Below are 17,761 nucleotides of genomic sequence, written 5' to 3' on the forward strand. Positions count from 1 at the left end.
GAACCCCATGTTGGGCTCTCTGCTGTCCGAGCAGAGCCCCCTTGGGATCCTCTGTCTTGCTCTCTTTCTGCCCCTCCCACACATGTATGCGTGTGTTCTGTCTCTCAAAAATAAACATTAAAAAAAAAAATTAAAAATAAACTAAAAAAATTTTCTTTGTTGTGTTGTTTAGTGTATTTCTTTGTAAAGAAATCTTTGTGTCTTCTTAATTTTAGTTTTGCCACAAATATGTACAGAAGTTTTATTAGGAAGAAATTTACATACGTGTATAAACTTGTTAGCTTAAAAAAGTAGTTTTAGTTCAAGCCTGATCAATTTTTCATGAACATTATTGATGAGTAACAAGGGTTAAAGTATAAGTTTATATCTTGTTATGGTGTTTTTTGCCTAGTCTTGTTTACCTACCTTAGGAATGTAACATCTTTATAACTAATGAAAAGTTACTAATGTATTCAAGTTAGTATTTTTTTTTTAATTTTTTTTTTTTTCAACATTTATTTATTTTTGAGACCGAGAGAGACAGAGCATGAATGGGGGAGGGTCAGAGAGAGGGAGACACAGAATCTGAAACAGGCTCCAGGCTCTGAGCTGTCAGCACAGAGCCCGACACGGGGCTTGAACTCACAGACCGCGAGATCATGACCTGAGCCGAAGTCGGCCGCTTAACCGACTGAGCCACCCAGGCGCCCCTCAAGTTAGTATTTTTATGTGCATTCAGTTTTCAGATTTTTTTTTTATGCTTATTTATTTATTTTGAGAGAGAGAGAGGCAGAGAAAGAGAGGGAGAGAATCTCAAGCAGGCTCTGTGCTGTCAGCTCAGAGCTTGACGCCGGGGCTCGAACTCACAAACCACGAGATCATGACCTGAGCCTAAATCGAGAGTCGGTTGCTTAACCAACTGAGCCACCCAGGCGGTCCCTCATGGATAAGTTTTTTAAAATAAATAGTTTTGAGTCGTGAGCCTCTGAAGTGGGGAAAAGAAAACATGAAATGTTTCGCATAGAAAAAGTTGTTGGTAGTTTTATTGTTAATAGAGGTAATTTTATGATATTTTAATATAGTCCTGGGAAATTTTATTTTTCTGTATAGTGACCGATTAGGGAATAGATACATTCTATGTACATAGGTATATTCTATGTTTTCAAGGCTAGGAAATTGAGATTCTTCTTTGTTGTTGTTTTTGAGTGAGAGGGGGAGAGAGAATCTTAATCAGGCTTCATGCTCAGCGAGGAGCCCAAGGGCCAGGCTCAATCTCCTGACCTGAGCCAAAATCGAGTCTGACGCTTAACTGACTGAGCCACCCAGGCAACCTGAGATGAGTTCTTGACACACACCTTCACCTGCTGCTCTGCCCTCTCATATCTTAGTGTGTACCAAATTGTGACAGTTTTTTGCCTTTCAAATATCTTCTGAATCTGTCTCTCCTACGTTTCTCCCTTAGTGCATTCTCTTAACTGAATCCACCCTCCCCATCCCTCTTTAAAATTTTTTAATGGCTGTCTTTTAAATTAAATTTTATATACATTTGTCTTTAATTTAAAGACCTTGCATGTTTTGGCTCCTAATCAGTTTCTCCAGACTAGTCTGTATGCTTTTTCTTCCTCCCTATCCCTCCTCAGCTATAGTGCATGCTTTCATTTTCTTATATTTGGTACCCCTTTTCTATATCCTTATCCTTTATACAGGGCTTTGTAAATGGTGTTGCTTCTGCCTTGAAACACTTCTTTCTACTACTCATCTAGATCTCTGCTCTTGCAGCACTCACACACCAGGAAAGCTTCCTGTGCCTCTCTCTGATTAGGTTCAATCCATTGTACCTCTTTATAGTACGTTTCACAGATGTGATTTCACTGTTTTTATATCTGATAACTTTTCTCTATTGGACTGTAAACTTAGGGAAACTTAGGGAGGGCAGATACTGTATCTTTTACATATTTTGTAGCCCCATTGCCTAGCACATTGCCTAACATGTAGGTAGGTGCTAAATAAATAATGAATAAATGATAACTGTCAGCTTTTTTTTTTCTTGCAGCTACATAAAATATATAAAGTTTAGTACTAATAGATTCTTCTTGTTCTCTATTATTCCATAATTTCTGTCCTTAGTGGACTTCAATGTTTTTTATATGTATGTTTTAGTAACAGTTGATAAGGTTTTTTTTCTTACCACAGCATTTTGTAGCATGTTGAATCTTACTCAGGTCAGGCATGCCCGATAGTCTAACATTATAATTCATGTTCTGTTTTTAGATAAAGCTCTAAAGGAAATTGTTGAGCGTGTTTTTCAGTCAAACTACTTTGACAGCACTCACAACCACCAGAATGGGCTATGTGAGGAAGAAGAGGCAGCCTCAGCACCTGCAGCTGAAGATCAGGTAGCTGAAGCTGGTGAGTACTTAGGTGGATATGAGCTGTAGTGTAGGAATCTTGGTTTTACTCTCCTTTGCCACAAGTTCAAGCTCTGCATTTATTTAGTTATGTATGCATACTGAGAGTTTTAAAGGAGCTTTAAGCACAACAAAACATTAAAACAATGCATATTAAGAATAATTCCCAGAGGTCTTGAAGATCAATCATTTACTTACTGGTCTTGATCACTATTACAAACTGATAACTTTTTTTGTTGCAATATTGCTGGCCTGGAGTACAGATGAGGGGAAGTGTTTTAGGACTTTTTAAGTACATTTTGGCTGACATACCTAGATTTATTGTTGTTTACCATGCCAGTATATGAAGTGAATAGTATGAAGGGTGTGTGTGTGTATGTTAAATGATGGGGAGATTATAACTCTAATCCTGAACCATAAATTTCTCAGTGGCAAGGGATCTTTTCAAATTAACTTTAGTACAACACTAATATGTAGATAAGCACTTACCAGGAATACTTTTATAACTTAAGTTGATGACTAAAATTCTCAGTACCATTGGAAGCATTGTCAGAGTATGAATTTTGAAATGGTTGAAAAGAATCAGACTGCCTGGATTGTAATCTTGGCTTTAATGCTCATTAGCTATGTAACTTTGGGCAAGTGACTGAATTTCTCTGTCTCTTTATCTCTGTTGAGAAAGCAGTACGTGAAAGTATATATATGGTGCCTCTCACATAGTAAGCACTTTATACAAGTCTTAGCTATTAGGTTGAAACTAGAAGGGAAGATTGCACATTGGTGGAATTTATGGTTGCAGATGGACATAGTAAGCCTCCTCCCCATCCCCCCAACCACTTTACCAAGTAGGTTAAAATAGTAAGATTTTAATCTGTATGTTGCTGTATGATAGTACTCTAAGAATAGAGAGGTTTTAACTTAGGTCTTTATTGGCATTATACCTAGTCCAGAATAACTACTCTTGAGCCTAATTTATTCTGGAATAAATGGTAAAGAAAACTCTTTCTAAATATTGTAAGAATGATAAAATACAGAAACTTAATGCTAACTATTGTAACTTTGTAAATAAATTCCGGCTGTTTGATGGTAAACTGTTAACTTATTTGGAGTTGAAATGAATTGTTAATAAAAAAAAATACTTTCTTAACACTCATTTATGTCAATTTTTAACTACTTAGAACCTGAGCCAGCAGAAGAATACACGGAACAAAGCGAAGTTGAATCAACAGAGGTATGATTTTTATTTAATGCTAGCTTTCCTTTTCTGCCTTTCAAACAATTCTCAAACATTTATTTTGCTTTGCAGTATGTAAATAGACAATTTATGGCAGAAACACAGTTCAGCAGTGGTGAAAAGGAGCAGGTAGATGAGTGGACAGTTGAAACAGTTGAGGTAAGAGTTCTCTCAGTTGCAAAGTTGATGTCTTTTGTTTTAATTAGTCATTTTTATCTCTCCTAAGAACAGATTTAGTTTTTTGCATTATTAGTACATTTACTGTCATATTAAACTTAATACACATAACAGGATCATTATGTTTTAAAATGTAATTTGTTTATCCCTGTGTATGTTTAATAGAATCTCTGCTGATGTGGAAGTGGGAAAAAAAAGTTATCTAAGGTTATTAAAGTACATGATTTTCTATTGTTGATACCAGGCTGCTGTGTAAAAATCTGGGCTCCCACATAGATAACCTCCAGAAAAGGCCCACCTTCCAAGGGATATATTGGAGTTTCCTCTTAGACTCCTCTTTCTCCCTAATGCGCTAGACTTCTGGTGTTTCCTAATTCTGTCCCTTAATTGACATTACCTTTTTTCAGGTCCTCATGTCTAGTTCAGAGGCTCTCTTCATATTTTTCTTTTCTAACTGCCCCAGGCCATCCTATTCACTTTTACAGGTCAATTATTAGAAAAGTTAGTTTTGATTAAGTTACTTTCACTTGAAACTCTTTGATGGTGCCGTGTTGCCTATAAGATAAAATCAAATGCCTTACCAAATTAGTCCCAACCATCCTTTCCATCCTCTTTTAGGTGACTTCTTTTATGTATTCATATATCTAAAGTGCAGAAAAAATAATATGTCTTCTATCATTCTCCAAAGGTGCAATTGTAGTAGTACTTTTAGCTCTTATTGATGTGCCAAAACATACTACTGATAACCTGCCCCTGACCCCAGAAAGTTACCTAGTTTAGATGAAAACGCTGTTCCATGAAACCCTACCAAGACAGTCTGTATTTGCTGAATTATGCAAGGCAGTTCAGAAATACTAGAGGAGGCTTAGAAGAAAATAAGATGTAAAAGATCTATGTAATGGTGGTGTGCGAACCTACTGGGCCTTGACTAAAGTAGATTTGGTGTGTATTTTCAGGGAAGTCAGATAATAGGTATATATTAGCATGGATATGCAGGTAGAAATAAATTAGCATATTTGTTTTGTTGAACATTAGGAATGGAAAGTATGGTTGGCATAGTAGGAAAAGACTGGGAAGTAACAGTGCTTTGTAGTTAAGTACTTTTTTGCATTTTATTGAGGGAGAAAAGTATATTATCACACTTAGCACCGTGCCAGTATGGTTTGTTTTTAAGTACTTGGCAGGTAGGGTCTTTTTAAAGGCTATCCATATGGGATTCTAAGGAATTTTTTGACCAGCCTGCTGTAGATGACAGATCAGTTGGTCTTTGTGATCAGTTTAGGTAATGACGATTATCTCACTATTGCTTATAAAAGAAAATAAGGTTATGACTTACCGAGGCTTACCAGGTATGAGTTGCCCAGGTTTAAAAGCCAGACAGAATGTAAATTTTGACTGATGTAATAAAAATTAGATTTCCTAGAAGAGCAGGGAGTTAGTAACAATAATAATCAGAAATTATTAGAGCTAGGAAAAAGGTGGATATAGTGAGCTTTGGCTTCTGTAGCAATTTAGATAAGGTGATAGGGCTTGATTCTATGGTATTGGCAGAGAGAATGAAATGGTGGGAACTCAAAGTTTGATGATAAATAGTAACTTTTCTTGAGTGCTGTTTATCAGGTACTGAGGTGGATATGTATTTGATAAATATAAATTTACTTACTATAGAAGGCAGAGCAGTTTAAGCACAATATGTTTTTTTGGAAGTAAGCATGGGTATTCCTTTGAAAGCGGTTTATAAAGTAAATCTGAAAAGCTACGTGGCAATCATGTGGAGTAGAGAACACTGTAGAAGTAATAGCACTGAATGTTAAATCTGGGATAATTGTCAGTTGGAGTAGCTATATTAAAGCTGACTATCTTGTTTATAATGTAGTTCCATATATAGTTCAGGGACCTGTTGTGATGGTCATGAATGGAGCGCTTTCATTCTACCAGTCTGCATGTCCCCCCACTTCGTCCACTTTAGGTGGTAAATTCACTCCAGCAGCAACCTCAAGCTGCATCTCCTTCAGTACCAGAGCCCCACTCTCTGACTCCAGTGGCTCAGGCAGATCCCCTTGTGAGAAGACAGCGAGTCCAGGATCTTATGGCGCAAATGCAGGGGCCCTATAATTTCATACAGGTAGGTGCAGTTCAGTCAGACACTAACTGAAGGTTTAAGTGTTTACATTATTTAATTCCATTATATCCTAACTTGCAGGATTCAATGCTGGATTTTGAAAACCAGACACTTGATCCTGCCATTGTATCTGCACAGCCTATGAATCCAACACAAAACATGGATATGCCCCAGCTGGTTTGCCCTCCAGGTTAGTAATTGTACAGTTTTGTGTGAGAAATATAGGGCCAGTGCTTTCAGGTTTTGTAAAAAATGTGAAAATGAATTTTTCCCTTTTAACGTTTGCTTAACTTTTGGATTTTGTGTCTTTTAATTTGATAAGAAATGTTCTTTATTCCTATAATATGAATAACTGTGGTTCCATTTTTTTAAACTTTTTATTGTCATATAGACTTAAGTACGTGCAAATGTAGAGTTTGAAGAGTTTTCACAAACTGAACACACCAGCACTTAGAACTGGAACATTACCTGTACTCCAGAAGCCTATTTGTGTGTACCTCCAGTCACTAGTTATCCTCTCTTCCAGCCCTGTGGGAACCATTTCCTGTAATTTAGATAAATGAAATTTTGCTTTGCTTTTTAAGTTTCAAAATTCATTTTAGCATAAAAATAATAGGGGTGTCCTTCTCTGAAGGATGCTTGCAGCTTTTTGGGAGAATTTCTGAACATTTTATTACTTAAATAAAAATGAGATGCAACGGTCTAAGTGGGAAAGAAGAGGATGCTTAAGAGGAAAGGAGAAGATGAGTCAAAAGACAGTTGAAGTTTCAAACTCTTAATAGTCTTACACCATTTTTAGAAGTAGTAGCACCAAATAGAGTTGTTGGTGTCTTCTTTGGGTTAAGTGGACTGTCTTTCTCAAGGACCATTAGTAATTTTGAGTCTTGGTTTTTTTTTCCCAGAACATGGCATTAAGGGCACAAAAGTTGGAACTGTATAAAATATTTAATGTCTTCAGTTTCATAAAACGAGTTGCTGAATAAAAGCATGTGTAATGACACAGTTAGTTTGGTAGGGTAGTTAGGATTTCTCTAAAGTAAAGGGTACTCCTATCTCTGTAACATCTCTACCAAGAGTTAGAAAACAGATTAGGGTTATGCCTTCTAGAAATAAAAGCAATTGTGAGAGTATACTAATAATGACTATCAGGGAACCAAAATGCTCACTTGAAAGCTAAAATCCTGCCTATACTTTATTTCTTTTCATGATCACCAAAAAGTGTTTTTTAGGATTTGGCTATAGAAATTTTCTCTGAAGAAATTTGATTTTGGATAACAGTGTTGCTTTTGGTCAATTTTGCAGTTCATTCTGAATCTAGACTTGCTCAGCCTAATCAAGTTCCTGTACAACCAGAAGCTACACAGGTAGGAATGATAGAAATATTGTTGCATATTTGTTTTTAATCTGTTCTTGGGTCTCTTTCTTTAATTAGCGTAATGAAAGTCAGGTATGAATTTTATCATTGTACAAGTCTGGTGAGGGTAGCTGTCTACTTTTATTTCCATGTTTATGTTTACTTTGGTATTAGTAATTTAAAAATAATTTTTTTGGTTAAATCTTATGTTTATGATAGTAAGGAATATGCTTTTTTTAAACAGTAAAATTTGAGAAGACACATTTTAAATTTCATAATTCTAAAATTTAGTGTAAATGTTGCCATTCAGAAGCATTTGTGGGGGACTTCATAACTGGATTGGGTTTATTTAATGTTCATCTTTAATATTATATGTATTTTTTGCAGTTGTTAGATTTTATATAGTCTATTTAACAGGTATATCTGTCTACTTCTTAGCCCTGTCTGTATTAGAGTTGGTTTATAACAGAAAGCAGCTTTGATTGCTTTATTTCTGTGTAGGTTCCTTTGGTTTCATCCACAAGTGAGGGGTATACAGCATCTCAACCCTTGTACCAGCCTTCTCATGCTACAGAGCAACGACCACAAAAGGAACCAATTGACCAGATTCAGGCAAGTTTCTGTTACTAGGTAACATAAACTTGATAGGCACTTATTCATGAATTGGGCAGAGGTAAATTATTAATATTGTGACTCTTTTTGGACCTAATCCATGCGATAACGTTATTTTGCTGTTATGCAATACAAGTATTTTGCTGTTATGAAATAGTTGAATTTTTTTTTTAAGTTTTATTTATTTTGAGAGAGAGAGAAAGAGAACATGAATGGGGGAGGGGAAGAGAGAGAGGGAGTGAGAATCCCAGGCATGCTGCATGCTGTCAGTGCAGACCCCAATGTGGGGCTCGACTCAGGAACTGTGAGATCATTACTTGAGCTGAAATCAAGAGTTGGATGCTTAACCGACTGAGCCACCCAGGCACCCCAGTTGAATTTCTTAACATACTAAGACTTGGATAGTAGACTTGGCTAAATTTAGTTTATCACTAAAGTGCATCTGTTTACTTTGTGTTTAGGCAACAATCTCTTTAAATACAGACCAGACTACAGCATCGTCATCCCTTCCGGCTGCTTCTCAGCCTCAGGTGTTCCAGGCTGGGACAAGCAAACCGTTACATAGCAGTGGAATCAATGTAAACGCAGCTCCATTCCAATCCATGCAAACGGTAAGTAAAGTAAACTAACATTAAATGGCTAGTGTGTACTATCATCATGCCAAAGTCTCAACAGAAAAGTCTTCATTTAACTTTGTGCTTGAGTGTGCATCTACCCAACTATAGAGTATATTTAATTGATAAACTGATTTTTCCTGCTCCCAGAGATAAATTTGAGTCTTAGGAGTTATGTGCTCTCATATCTTACTGTTTTGTAGTTTCATCCTTTAGATTTGGTTAACAAAAGTAAACATGCAGAAAAGTAGACTACTGTATCTGTGTATGTAAGTCATTACCGAGATTTAACAACTGTCTACATTTTCCCATACTTGCTTAATTTTTTATTTTACTGAAGTTTCTCATAATAAATTTCACCTGTTGTACTTCATCCTGGTTTTTCAGTAAGCATCCCTAAATTGCAGAATTTCTAGGAAAGGATGAGAATATTGTAATTGATGGGATACAGTTAAATCAGTGCTCATGGGAAAGTTTATAGGATTAAATACTTAAAATAGTAACTTTTGGTTAAAATGTCAATAAGAAGAAAATTTAAATGAATGAAATATTCATAGAATTAATTTCTGAAAGTGACATTGTATCAGTGGTTTGCATCTCTTAAAAAAGATTTCTTATTTATAGTAACATTTCCAAGACTGCTGATTTTTGTATTTTTAAATTTTGAAACCCAGTTATGCTCTCCTTGAAGTGTTATATGGTGTGTGTGTGTGTGTGTGTGTGTATACATATATATGTATAAATATAAATATGTATATGGGGGGGAATATACATGTGTGTTTGAGACTTCTGTAATGTATTTACATTTGTCAGTAAAACCAGTATTGAGGTCTGTCATATTAAAAGTAGGGAAATTATTAGCAATAAGGAGATGAAGTAATCATTTACTTTATTTACTTACAGGTGTTCAATATGAATGCCCCAGTTCCTCCTGTTAATGAACCAGAAACTTTGAAACAGCAAAATCAGTACCAGGCCAGTTACAACCAGAGCTTTTCTAGTCAGCCTCACCAAGTAGAACAAACAGACCTGCAGCAAGAACAGCTTCAAACAGGTAGGAAAACCAGTGTCCCTTCCTTGGCGGCTTGCTTTCCAACACCGTTACTGACAGTGTTAGGAGGGTTTATACTTTAAAGTGGCAGTGTCCACAAGTTTTTGTTCTAGTAGTAGACTTTATGGAATTTTTGTTGCAGATCCTGAATTAAATCAAGTCCATATTTATCGTATGTGAATTATGTGCACTTTTTTGGGAGGCCTTATACCCATTTTCCTTTGGTCAGTAAGCTTTCATATCTCTGTTTCATTCTGTGATTTTAGTGGAACTTGTTAGATTATGATCTACTTTACTTTTAATTGCTAATTAATTAAAGCCGGCTAGCATGATACCTGGTAGGTAGTTAAGTCAGTTATACAAAGTTAAGCAGTAAGGAGTTGTCAGTGTGCTAATTATAATCAGTAAAACATGCAGAAATCTCTTGGTGGCTGCATTTGGTAGAACTAGGTTGAAATAAAATCCTTTTTGGCAACTAGGCAAGTAAGTTGGCTAGTTACCATACCTGTCATAACAATGTAGATAGAGATATCTTAGATTTCTTAACTTTGTAAGGCATTAGAAATACCTGCTTAGGTCTTTGGTTATTTAGATCCTCGGTTGTTTAATTGGAATATCCCACAACAAACTAGCAAACCTTGCTAAAATCATAGGAGTTAATAGTTTAATTTTATCAGACTGATTGAAATAACTATGAAATATTCTAATCGTCTAATTTCTTGATAGACTTTGATGAACATTATGGATTTTTTCAGTACTAAATTCTTACATATCCCTGTAGTATTTAGCACTCACTAATTAGTAGGAAGTTTGAATCAGCTGTTATCTGATGGATATTTATCCATTAGGCTATCTATGTTCAGCTTCTGAATGATAAAGCTGGGCTTTGTGCTCAGGCTCCTTTAATTATTGCCATGTACTCATAAGCATGTCAGCACAATGGGCCCCCAGTACACCTGCTCTACAGCAAATTGTAGTATCTAGTTAGGAACAACATGAAAAAAGGATATGGCAAGAATCTGGCTATTTATGGACTTAAGAGTTTATGCTGTACAAACACTTCAATAGAAATTCTGGGGTTTTTGTTGTTTTTTAAGTAATTCTGGTATTTTAAAATAAAGACCACACTTTAATTGTATGAGTTTTATTTATTGCTATGAGTTTCCTTGCAGTGAAATTTGGCCAAGACTAATAAAATTCTTATTGATAAAAAGTGAGGTGAAAATTCACTTCTTTCGCCACTCTCTACATGCCATATGAATGACTCTCTTTAGATAGAAAATGTCACCTGTAATCATGATATTTACCTGGAATTTTAAATTTAGGGAATGTAGGGAAAGGCAGTCTGTGTAGAAAGACCACAGTGAATAGTGTAATTAGTCCATTAATTGCACAGTTCAAAAAGGAGCCATAACATCCCTTCCACTAGGCACACTTTAGCTTTTTCGTTGCAAAATAGTATTTTAAGAACCGATAAATGTATTTGGGGCTTCCTGAGGCCACAAAATATATCTGGTCAAGTTTTTCAAGAGGTACACCACCTTTTCTCTCTGTCTAAACATGGGGGATTTGGGCTGGCTGTTTTTTGTTATTGGGGCGTGGGCCTTCCTCTAGTCTATACCTTCCTCACCTCCCAAAGGTAGTGTTAGTATCCTGTCTTTTCACCCCTGTGCATTGCGAACATTGGTTTATACCCGAAAGGTACCTGTGGGCTTAATTTTTAAAGATTTCTAGATTCTAGACTTCCCATTGTGGAAGGAGGGGGTTGTGCAAGGTAGTGTGAACCTTCTAGAATCTTTTCTTTACCTCATCAAGTTGAGTGCCAGTGTGAGTACTATTTAACTGTCTTCTTAATTGGTTGTATGTTAAAAGTACTTGAAATGGAATCAGGCATTAAAGGAGGTATAAGGTATAAGACTTCTGCTAATTTACCTTCATAATTGACTGAGTATTCTACCATATGGTTGTTTAGCTATGGGAGAGCATGGTTTTGTAGGTTTCATTAACGTGTCAAGGGAAATTTAAAAGAATAAGAAAGCTTCTACCACTAAGGAGTTTTTTAGTGAAAAAATAATTAAATGATATACAGTGGTAATTGTACTGTTTTAGTATGTAAGATCTTTTGAATTATTGTGGGTCTCTTGTGCTAATAGGCAGATGCCTCTCAGAAGATGTTTAATAATACAGGTTTTCATTCCATTTGGAAGGGATAGAGTTTTGTGCTCTCACACATTGTGTGCTTCCAAAAGTTTGGAACTGTTGTTGGAGAATTGCTTAACATGTGGGCAGGAGAAAAATAGGGACTTATGTGTAGGTTTCCTTATTGGAAATGTGAAAACTTATTTAAAGATGATTTGAGGAGAAGGTATAAGACACTTCTTAACCCAGGAAACGTGAAAGAACAAATTGTAATGAGCTGTGTGTGTGTGTGTATAAATTTTTTCTTTTTATCATAGTGGTTGGCACTTACCATGGTTCCCAGGACCAGCCCCATCAAGTGACTGGTAACCACCAGCAGCCTCCCCAGCAGAACACTGGATTTCCACGTAGCAGTCAGCCCTATTACAATAGTCGTGGTGTGTCTCGTGGTGGCTCCCGTGGTGCTAGAGGCTTAATGAATGGATACAGGGGCCCTGCCAATGGATTCAGAGGTAAAGGGGAAAAAAAAGTAGCAAGTTCTTGTTCCTTTTTGATTTGTAAAATAGAAATATGTCATGAGGTTTTTGGGAAAGATATGTATGTATCTCTGCGTTAATCTCTCATGTACAGCTTAAACATTTAAACATTTTTAGTATATTGTAGGTTATTTAAATTGACAAAATTGGTAATGGGTTTTTTTGTATGTGTCAAATCCATGTTTTCCATGTCTCTGAGGGGATAATTGCTTTCCATTATCAGAGTTTATGGGGATTTTTTTTTGTATGTGGGGTGTGTATGTGTGCACGGATGGGTGAAATGTCCTCTTCTAAGGAAATTAATACTTAGATATGGGGATTTTTTTTGTATGTGGGGTGTGTATGTGTGCATGGATGGGTGAAATGTCCTCTTCTAAGGAAATTAATACTCAGAAATTTAGGAACAGATTGGATCAGGATGGGAAATTAGAAATTAATTTGAATTACTGGCATGGCTTATAATTTTTCAGTTCTTCCCTTGGTCAGTAGTAAGAAAGTAAAAATTTCTCATATTTAGATAAGAAAATTATTTTCTTGTCCTAAATTTTAGGAGGATATGATGGTTACCGCCCTTCATTCTCTAACACTCCAAACAGTGGTTACACACAGTCTCAGTTCAGTGCTCCCCGGGACTACTCTGGCTATCAACGGGTAGGTAGAAGTTGCTTTAAAATATAAACCTGACCTAAATAAGCCAATGAAACAGACTGATGGGGTTGTTTGGACTTGGATAACTAAGTAATTTGAGGCTAATTTTGCACATTTTTACAAGATACTTTATTATGGACAATGGTGACTTTTGCTTTCCCTAGCACTCTAGTATAGGTACTCATTTTTTAGAGTCTGTTAAAAAGAGAATGATTTCATGCCCTATTGGTGGGAATGCAGATTGGTGCAGCCACTATGAAAAACAGTATGGAGGCTTCTTAAAAAAATTAAAAACCATACTACCACATGATCTTATAATTCCACTGGGTATTTAGCCCAAGAAAATGAAAACCCTAACTCGAAAAGATACACGCACCCCTCTGTTTATTGCAGCATTATTTCTAATAACCAAGATGTGGAAGCAACCCAAGTGTCCCATCAATAGATGGGTAAAGAAGATGTATATATACACAATGGAATATCACTCAGCCACAAAAAAGAATGAAATCTTGCTATTTGCAGCAACATGGATGGACCTAGAGGGTATAATGCTAAATGAAAAAAGTCAGAGAAAGACAAATGCCATATGATTTCACTCATGTGGGATTTAAGAAACAAAAAGACAAAAGACGAGACTCTCTATAAATAGAGAACAAATTTGGTAGTTGCTAGAGGGGATGTAGATAGGGGGGATGGGTGAAACAGATCAAAGAGATTAAGAGTACACTTACCTTGAGCACTGAGAAATGTATACAATTGTTGAATCATTATATTGTACACCTAAAACTAATACTGTATGTTAATTACACTTAAATAAAAAATAAATTTGTGTCGGAGGAAAAAAAGAATTGATTTTTAAGAGCAGAGATATTTCATTGAATGTTCTTGAGAGTAACAGAAGTAAATTACAGAATAACTTCTGGCTATCATATATTGAAATGTCTAAAAAGAATAAGGACAAATTTTGTGTTCTGTGTGAGACACTAAGAATAGATAGATGAGAAAGCATTAAAAAAAAATTACGTTTTCTTCAGTACTAACTAGCTTGTCTTTTAGGATGGATATCAGCAGAATTTCAAGCGAGGCTCTGGGCAGAGTGGACCACGGGGAGCCCCACGAGGTAATATTTTGTGGTGGTGATCCTAGCTCCTAAGTGGAGCTTCTGTTCTGGCCTTGGAAGAGCTGTTCCATAGTCTGCATGTAGGTTACATGTTAGGAATACATTTATCATTACCAGACTTGTTGCTAGGGATTAAATGAAATGCTCTGTTTCTAAAACTTACCTTGAACCCAAATTTAATTTTTTGAATGACTTTCCCTGTTACTATATAAATTGTCTTGAAAACTAGAACATTTCTCCTCCTTAGAAAAAGTGTTTTTCCAACTGCAAATTATTTTTCAGGTCCTAAAACCTGCTAAATGTTTTTAGGAAGTACTTACTGAAACATTTTTGTAAGACATTTTTGGAATGAGATTGAACATTTATATAAATTTATTATTCCTCTTTCATTTTTGAACATGCATATTATATTTTAGAGTCAGAAACACTTTAATGGCCAGATAAGCCATAGTTACATTTAGAGAACCATTTAGAAATGATAGAACTAATTGAAATTTCAATGCCTTTGGATCACTAATAGCGATATAAATGTCAAATTATTTCTGACTTTTAAGTAAAACATACAAAATCCTAACTAACTTACTGAACTATATTTAAAAATTGTAGGTTTAGAGTTTCTGATTTTGTCTATTACCATAGGAAAACTGCTTCCTCATTTGGGCAGAAAGTCAACCTGTGTAACAATTAGAGGTAGCATTTCATATGATCTGAAGTTCTAAATGGTTCTCTGATTTAAGGGAAGTTAAACTGAATAGGTTTCCTCTAGGTTTTGGCCATCACATGTATAAAATGTATATTAAGGAGGAATTACAAAGTACTTTGATTTCAATGCTAGTAGAAACTGGCCAGCAAAAAGGTGCATTTTTAAAGTAATGGATCACTTGGGAATTATTGACTTGAAGTATCAAAGGATATTTGCATGTGAATGTGGGTTATGTTCTTTCTCACCTTGTAGCATATTCTATGAAAGTTGAGTTGACTGGTAGCTAAAAATCTGTTTTAACAGCATGTAAAAAGTTATTTTATCTGTTACAAGTCATTATACAATTTTGAATGTTATGTAGTTTCTTTTTAACAGTTTAGGTAACAAGGTCTGTTTTTCATTCTGGTGCTTTTATTAATTTTGATAGTATGATGTTACTTACTACTGAAATGTAAGCTAGAGTGTACACTAGAATGTAAGCTCCATGAGAGCAGGTACCTTGTCTGTCTTCACTGCTGTATCTATTTCCAACGCCTGATGACAGTGCCTGGCACACAGTAGGCACTCAATAAATACTTGTTGAATGAATGAATGAATGAGTACTGGTGGAATACTCCATTAGCTCTACTCTTCTTTTAGCTAGAGAACATGAGCAAATTTGCGCATGACAACTTCCAGGACAGGTGAACACTGAAGAATTGACCTCTTAAACCTAATAATGTGGTGACAAGCTGCCCACATGCTTCTTGACTTCAGATGAAAAATCTGCTTGAAGGCAAAACAAATAATATTTGAAAGAAAAACCAAATGCCATTTTTGTCTTCTAGGTCGTGGAGGGCCCCCAAGACCCAACAGAGGGATGCCGCAAATGAACACTCAGCAAGTGAATTAATCTGATTCACAGGATTATGTTTAAACGCCAAAAACACACTGGCCAGTGTACCATAATATGTTACCAGAAGAGTTATTATCTATTTGTTCTCCCTTTCAGGAAACTTATTGTAAAGGGACTGTTTTCATCCCATAAAGACAGGACTACAATTGTCAGCTTTATATTACCTGGATATGGAAGGAAACTATTTTTATTCTGCATGTTCTGTCCTAAGCGTCATCTTGAGCCTTGCACATGATACTCAGATTCCTCACCCTTGCTTAGGAGTAAAACATAATACACTTTACGGGGTGATATCTCCATAGTTATTTGAAGTGGCTTGGAAAGAGCAAGATTGACTTTTGACATTGGATCAAATCTACGAGTCAGCCCTAGAGTTATTCAATGGTAATTGACAAAACTAAAATATTTCCCTTGAAGAAGGAAGGAGTGGAGTGTGGTTTGGCAGAACAACTGCATTTCACAGCTTTTCCAGTTAAATTGGAGCACTGAACGTTAAGATGCATACCAAATTATGCATGGGCCCTTAATATAAGGCTGGCTACCAGCTTTGACACAGCACTCTTCATCCTTGGCCAAACGACTGGTTAAAAACACATGTAAATTGCTTTTTAACAGCTGATACTGTATAAGACAAAGCCAAAATGCAAAATTAGGCTTTGATTGGCACTTTTTGAAAAATATGCAACAAATATGGGATGTAATCTGGATGGCCGCTTCTGTACTAAATGTGAAGTATTTAGATACCTTTTTGAACACTTAACATTTTCTTTGACAATGACTTTTATAAGGTTTGGTACTATATATCATTCCTTATAACATACATTGTCTGTCACTAATCCTCGGATCTTGCTGTATTGTCACCTAAATTGGTACAGGTACTGATGAAAATATCTAATGGATAATCATAACACTCTTGGTCACATGTTTTTCCTGCAGCCTGAAGGTTTTTAAAAGAAAAAGATATGAAATGCCTGCTGCTACCACCCTTTTAAATTGCTATCTTTTGAAAAGCACCAGTATGTGTTTTAGATTGATTTCCCTATTTTAGGGAGATGACAGACAGTAGTTTCAGTTCTGATGGTATAAGCAAAACAAATAAAACATGTTTATAAAAGTTGTATCTTGAAACACTGGTGTTCAACAGCTAGCAGCTTATGTGGTTCACCCCATGCATTGTTAGTGTTTCAAATTTTATGGTTATCTCCAGCAGCTATTTCTGTAGTACTTGCATTTATCTTTTGTCTAACCCTAATTGAATTCTATTTTTTTCTCATGGAGGCATTTCTATTCAAAGTGGCGAGTCCTTCACTGATGCATAGGGAGAGTCACAAGTTTGATGGAGATGACAGTTTAGTAATTTATGTACTGTTGGAATTTGTGCTAGCAGTTTGAGCACTAGTTTTGTGTGCCTATGAACTTAATGCTGCTTGTCATATCCCACTTTGACTTCATGGAGAATTAATCCCATCTTTTCAGCAAAGGCTACTAATACTAAGTTAATGGTATTTTCTGTGCAGAAATTGAATTTTGTTTTATTAGCCTTTAGCTAAGGAATTTTTCCAGTAGGTGCTCAGCCACTGAAGAAAAACAGAAACAAAACACAAGAACGATTCTCAAACATTCATTGTTAGACAACTGGAGTTTTTGCTGGTTTTGTAACCTAAAACGGATAGGCTGTTGAACATTCCACATTCAAAAGTTTTTTGTAGGGTGGTGGGGAATGGGGGGGGGGGTATCTTCAATGTTTATTTTAAAATAAAATAAGTTCCTGACTTTTCTCATGTGTGGTTGTGGTACATCATATTGCAAGGGTTATACGTTTACTTTTACAAATGAGTATTTCTTTGGCTAGCACCTCCCGTTGTGTGCTTTAAATGACATCTGCCTGGGATGTACCACAACCATATGTTAGCTGTATTTCATGGGGAATAGATAAAATATTCATGGTTTACTGGGTAATCCCTAGATGTGTATGCTTACAATCCTTCTATATACAAAACTAAATTTGCTATCTGTGTAGAAAATAATTTCATGACATTTAAAATTGAAGTAAATAAGTGATTCTTCATACAGTGATCTCTATGAATCAGTTCAGAGATGGGATGGGGGAGAAATGCTTTCTAGGTTTCAAACTTCTATGCATTAGTGTAGATGTTGTGAATGTGTAAA

The 17,761-nt window shown here is 35.8% G+C and overlaps 1 protein-coding gene across 1 annotated transcript in view; it reads left to right on the forward strand.

Moving 5' to 3' along the window:
• The window catches only part of CAPRIN1 (cell cycle associated protein 1), a 36,805-nt gene extending 21,044 nt beyond the window's left edge, over positions 1 to 15,761 (forward strand). The window contains exons 7-19 of the mRNA XM_042906981.1: positions 2,251 to 2,388; positions 3,566 to 3,618; positions 3,694 to 3,780; positions 5,768 to 5,923; positions 6,002 to 6,110; positions 7,223 to 7,284; positions 7,776 to 7,886; positions 8,348 to 8,497; positions 9,404 to 9,554; positions 12,008 to 12,202; positions 12,777 to 12,877; positions 13,931 to 13,994; positions 15,525 to 15,761. Coding sequence (XP_042762915.1) covers positions 2,251 to 2,388; positions 3,566 to 3,618; positions 3,694 to 3,780; positions 5,768 to 5,923; positions 6,002 to 6,110; positions 7,223 to 7,284; positions 7,776 to 7,886; positions 8,348 to 8,497; positions 9,404 to 9,554; positions 12,008 to 12,202; positions 12,777 to 12,877; positions 13,931 to 13,994; positions 15,525 to 15,589 — 1,442 coding nt within the window. The 3' untranslated portion in view covers positions 15,590 to 15,761. The remainder of the gene's footprint in view (positions 1 to 2,250; positions 2,389 to 3,565; positions 3,619 to 3,693; positions 3,781 to 5,767; positions 5,924 to 6,001; positions 6,111 to 7,222; positions 7,285 to 7,775; positions 7,887 to 8,347; positions 8,498 to 9,403; positions 9,555 to 12,007; positions 12,203 to 12,776; positions 12,878 to 13,930; positions 13,995 to 15,524) is intronic.
• The last annotated feature ends 2,000 nt before the right edge of the window (positions 15,762 to 17,761 follow it).

Source organism: Panthera leo, chromosome D1, assembly GCF_018350215.1.
Source record: "Panthera leo isolate Ple1 chromosome D1, P.leo_Ple1_pat1.1, whole genome shotgun sequence".
Classification (NCBI taxonomy): domain Eukaryota; kingdom Metazoa; phylum Chordata; class Mammalia; order Carnivora; family Felidae; genus Panthera; species Panthera leo.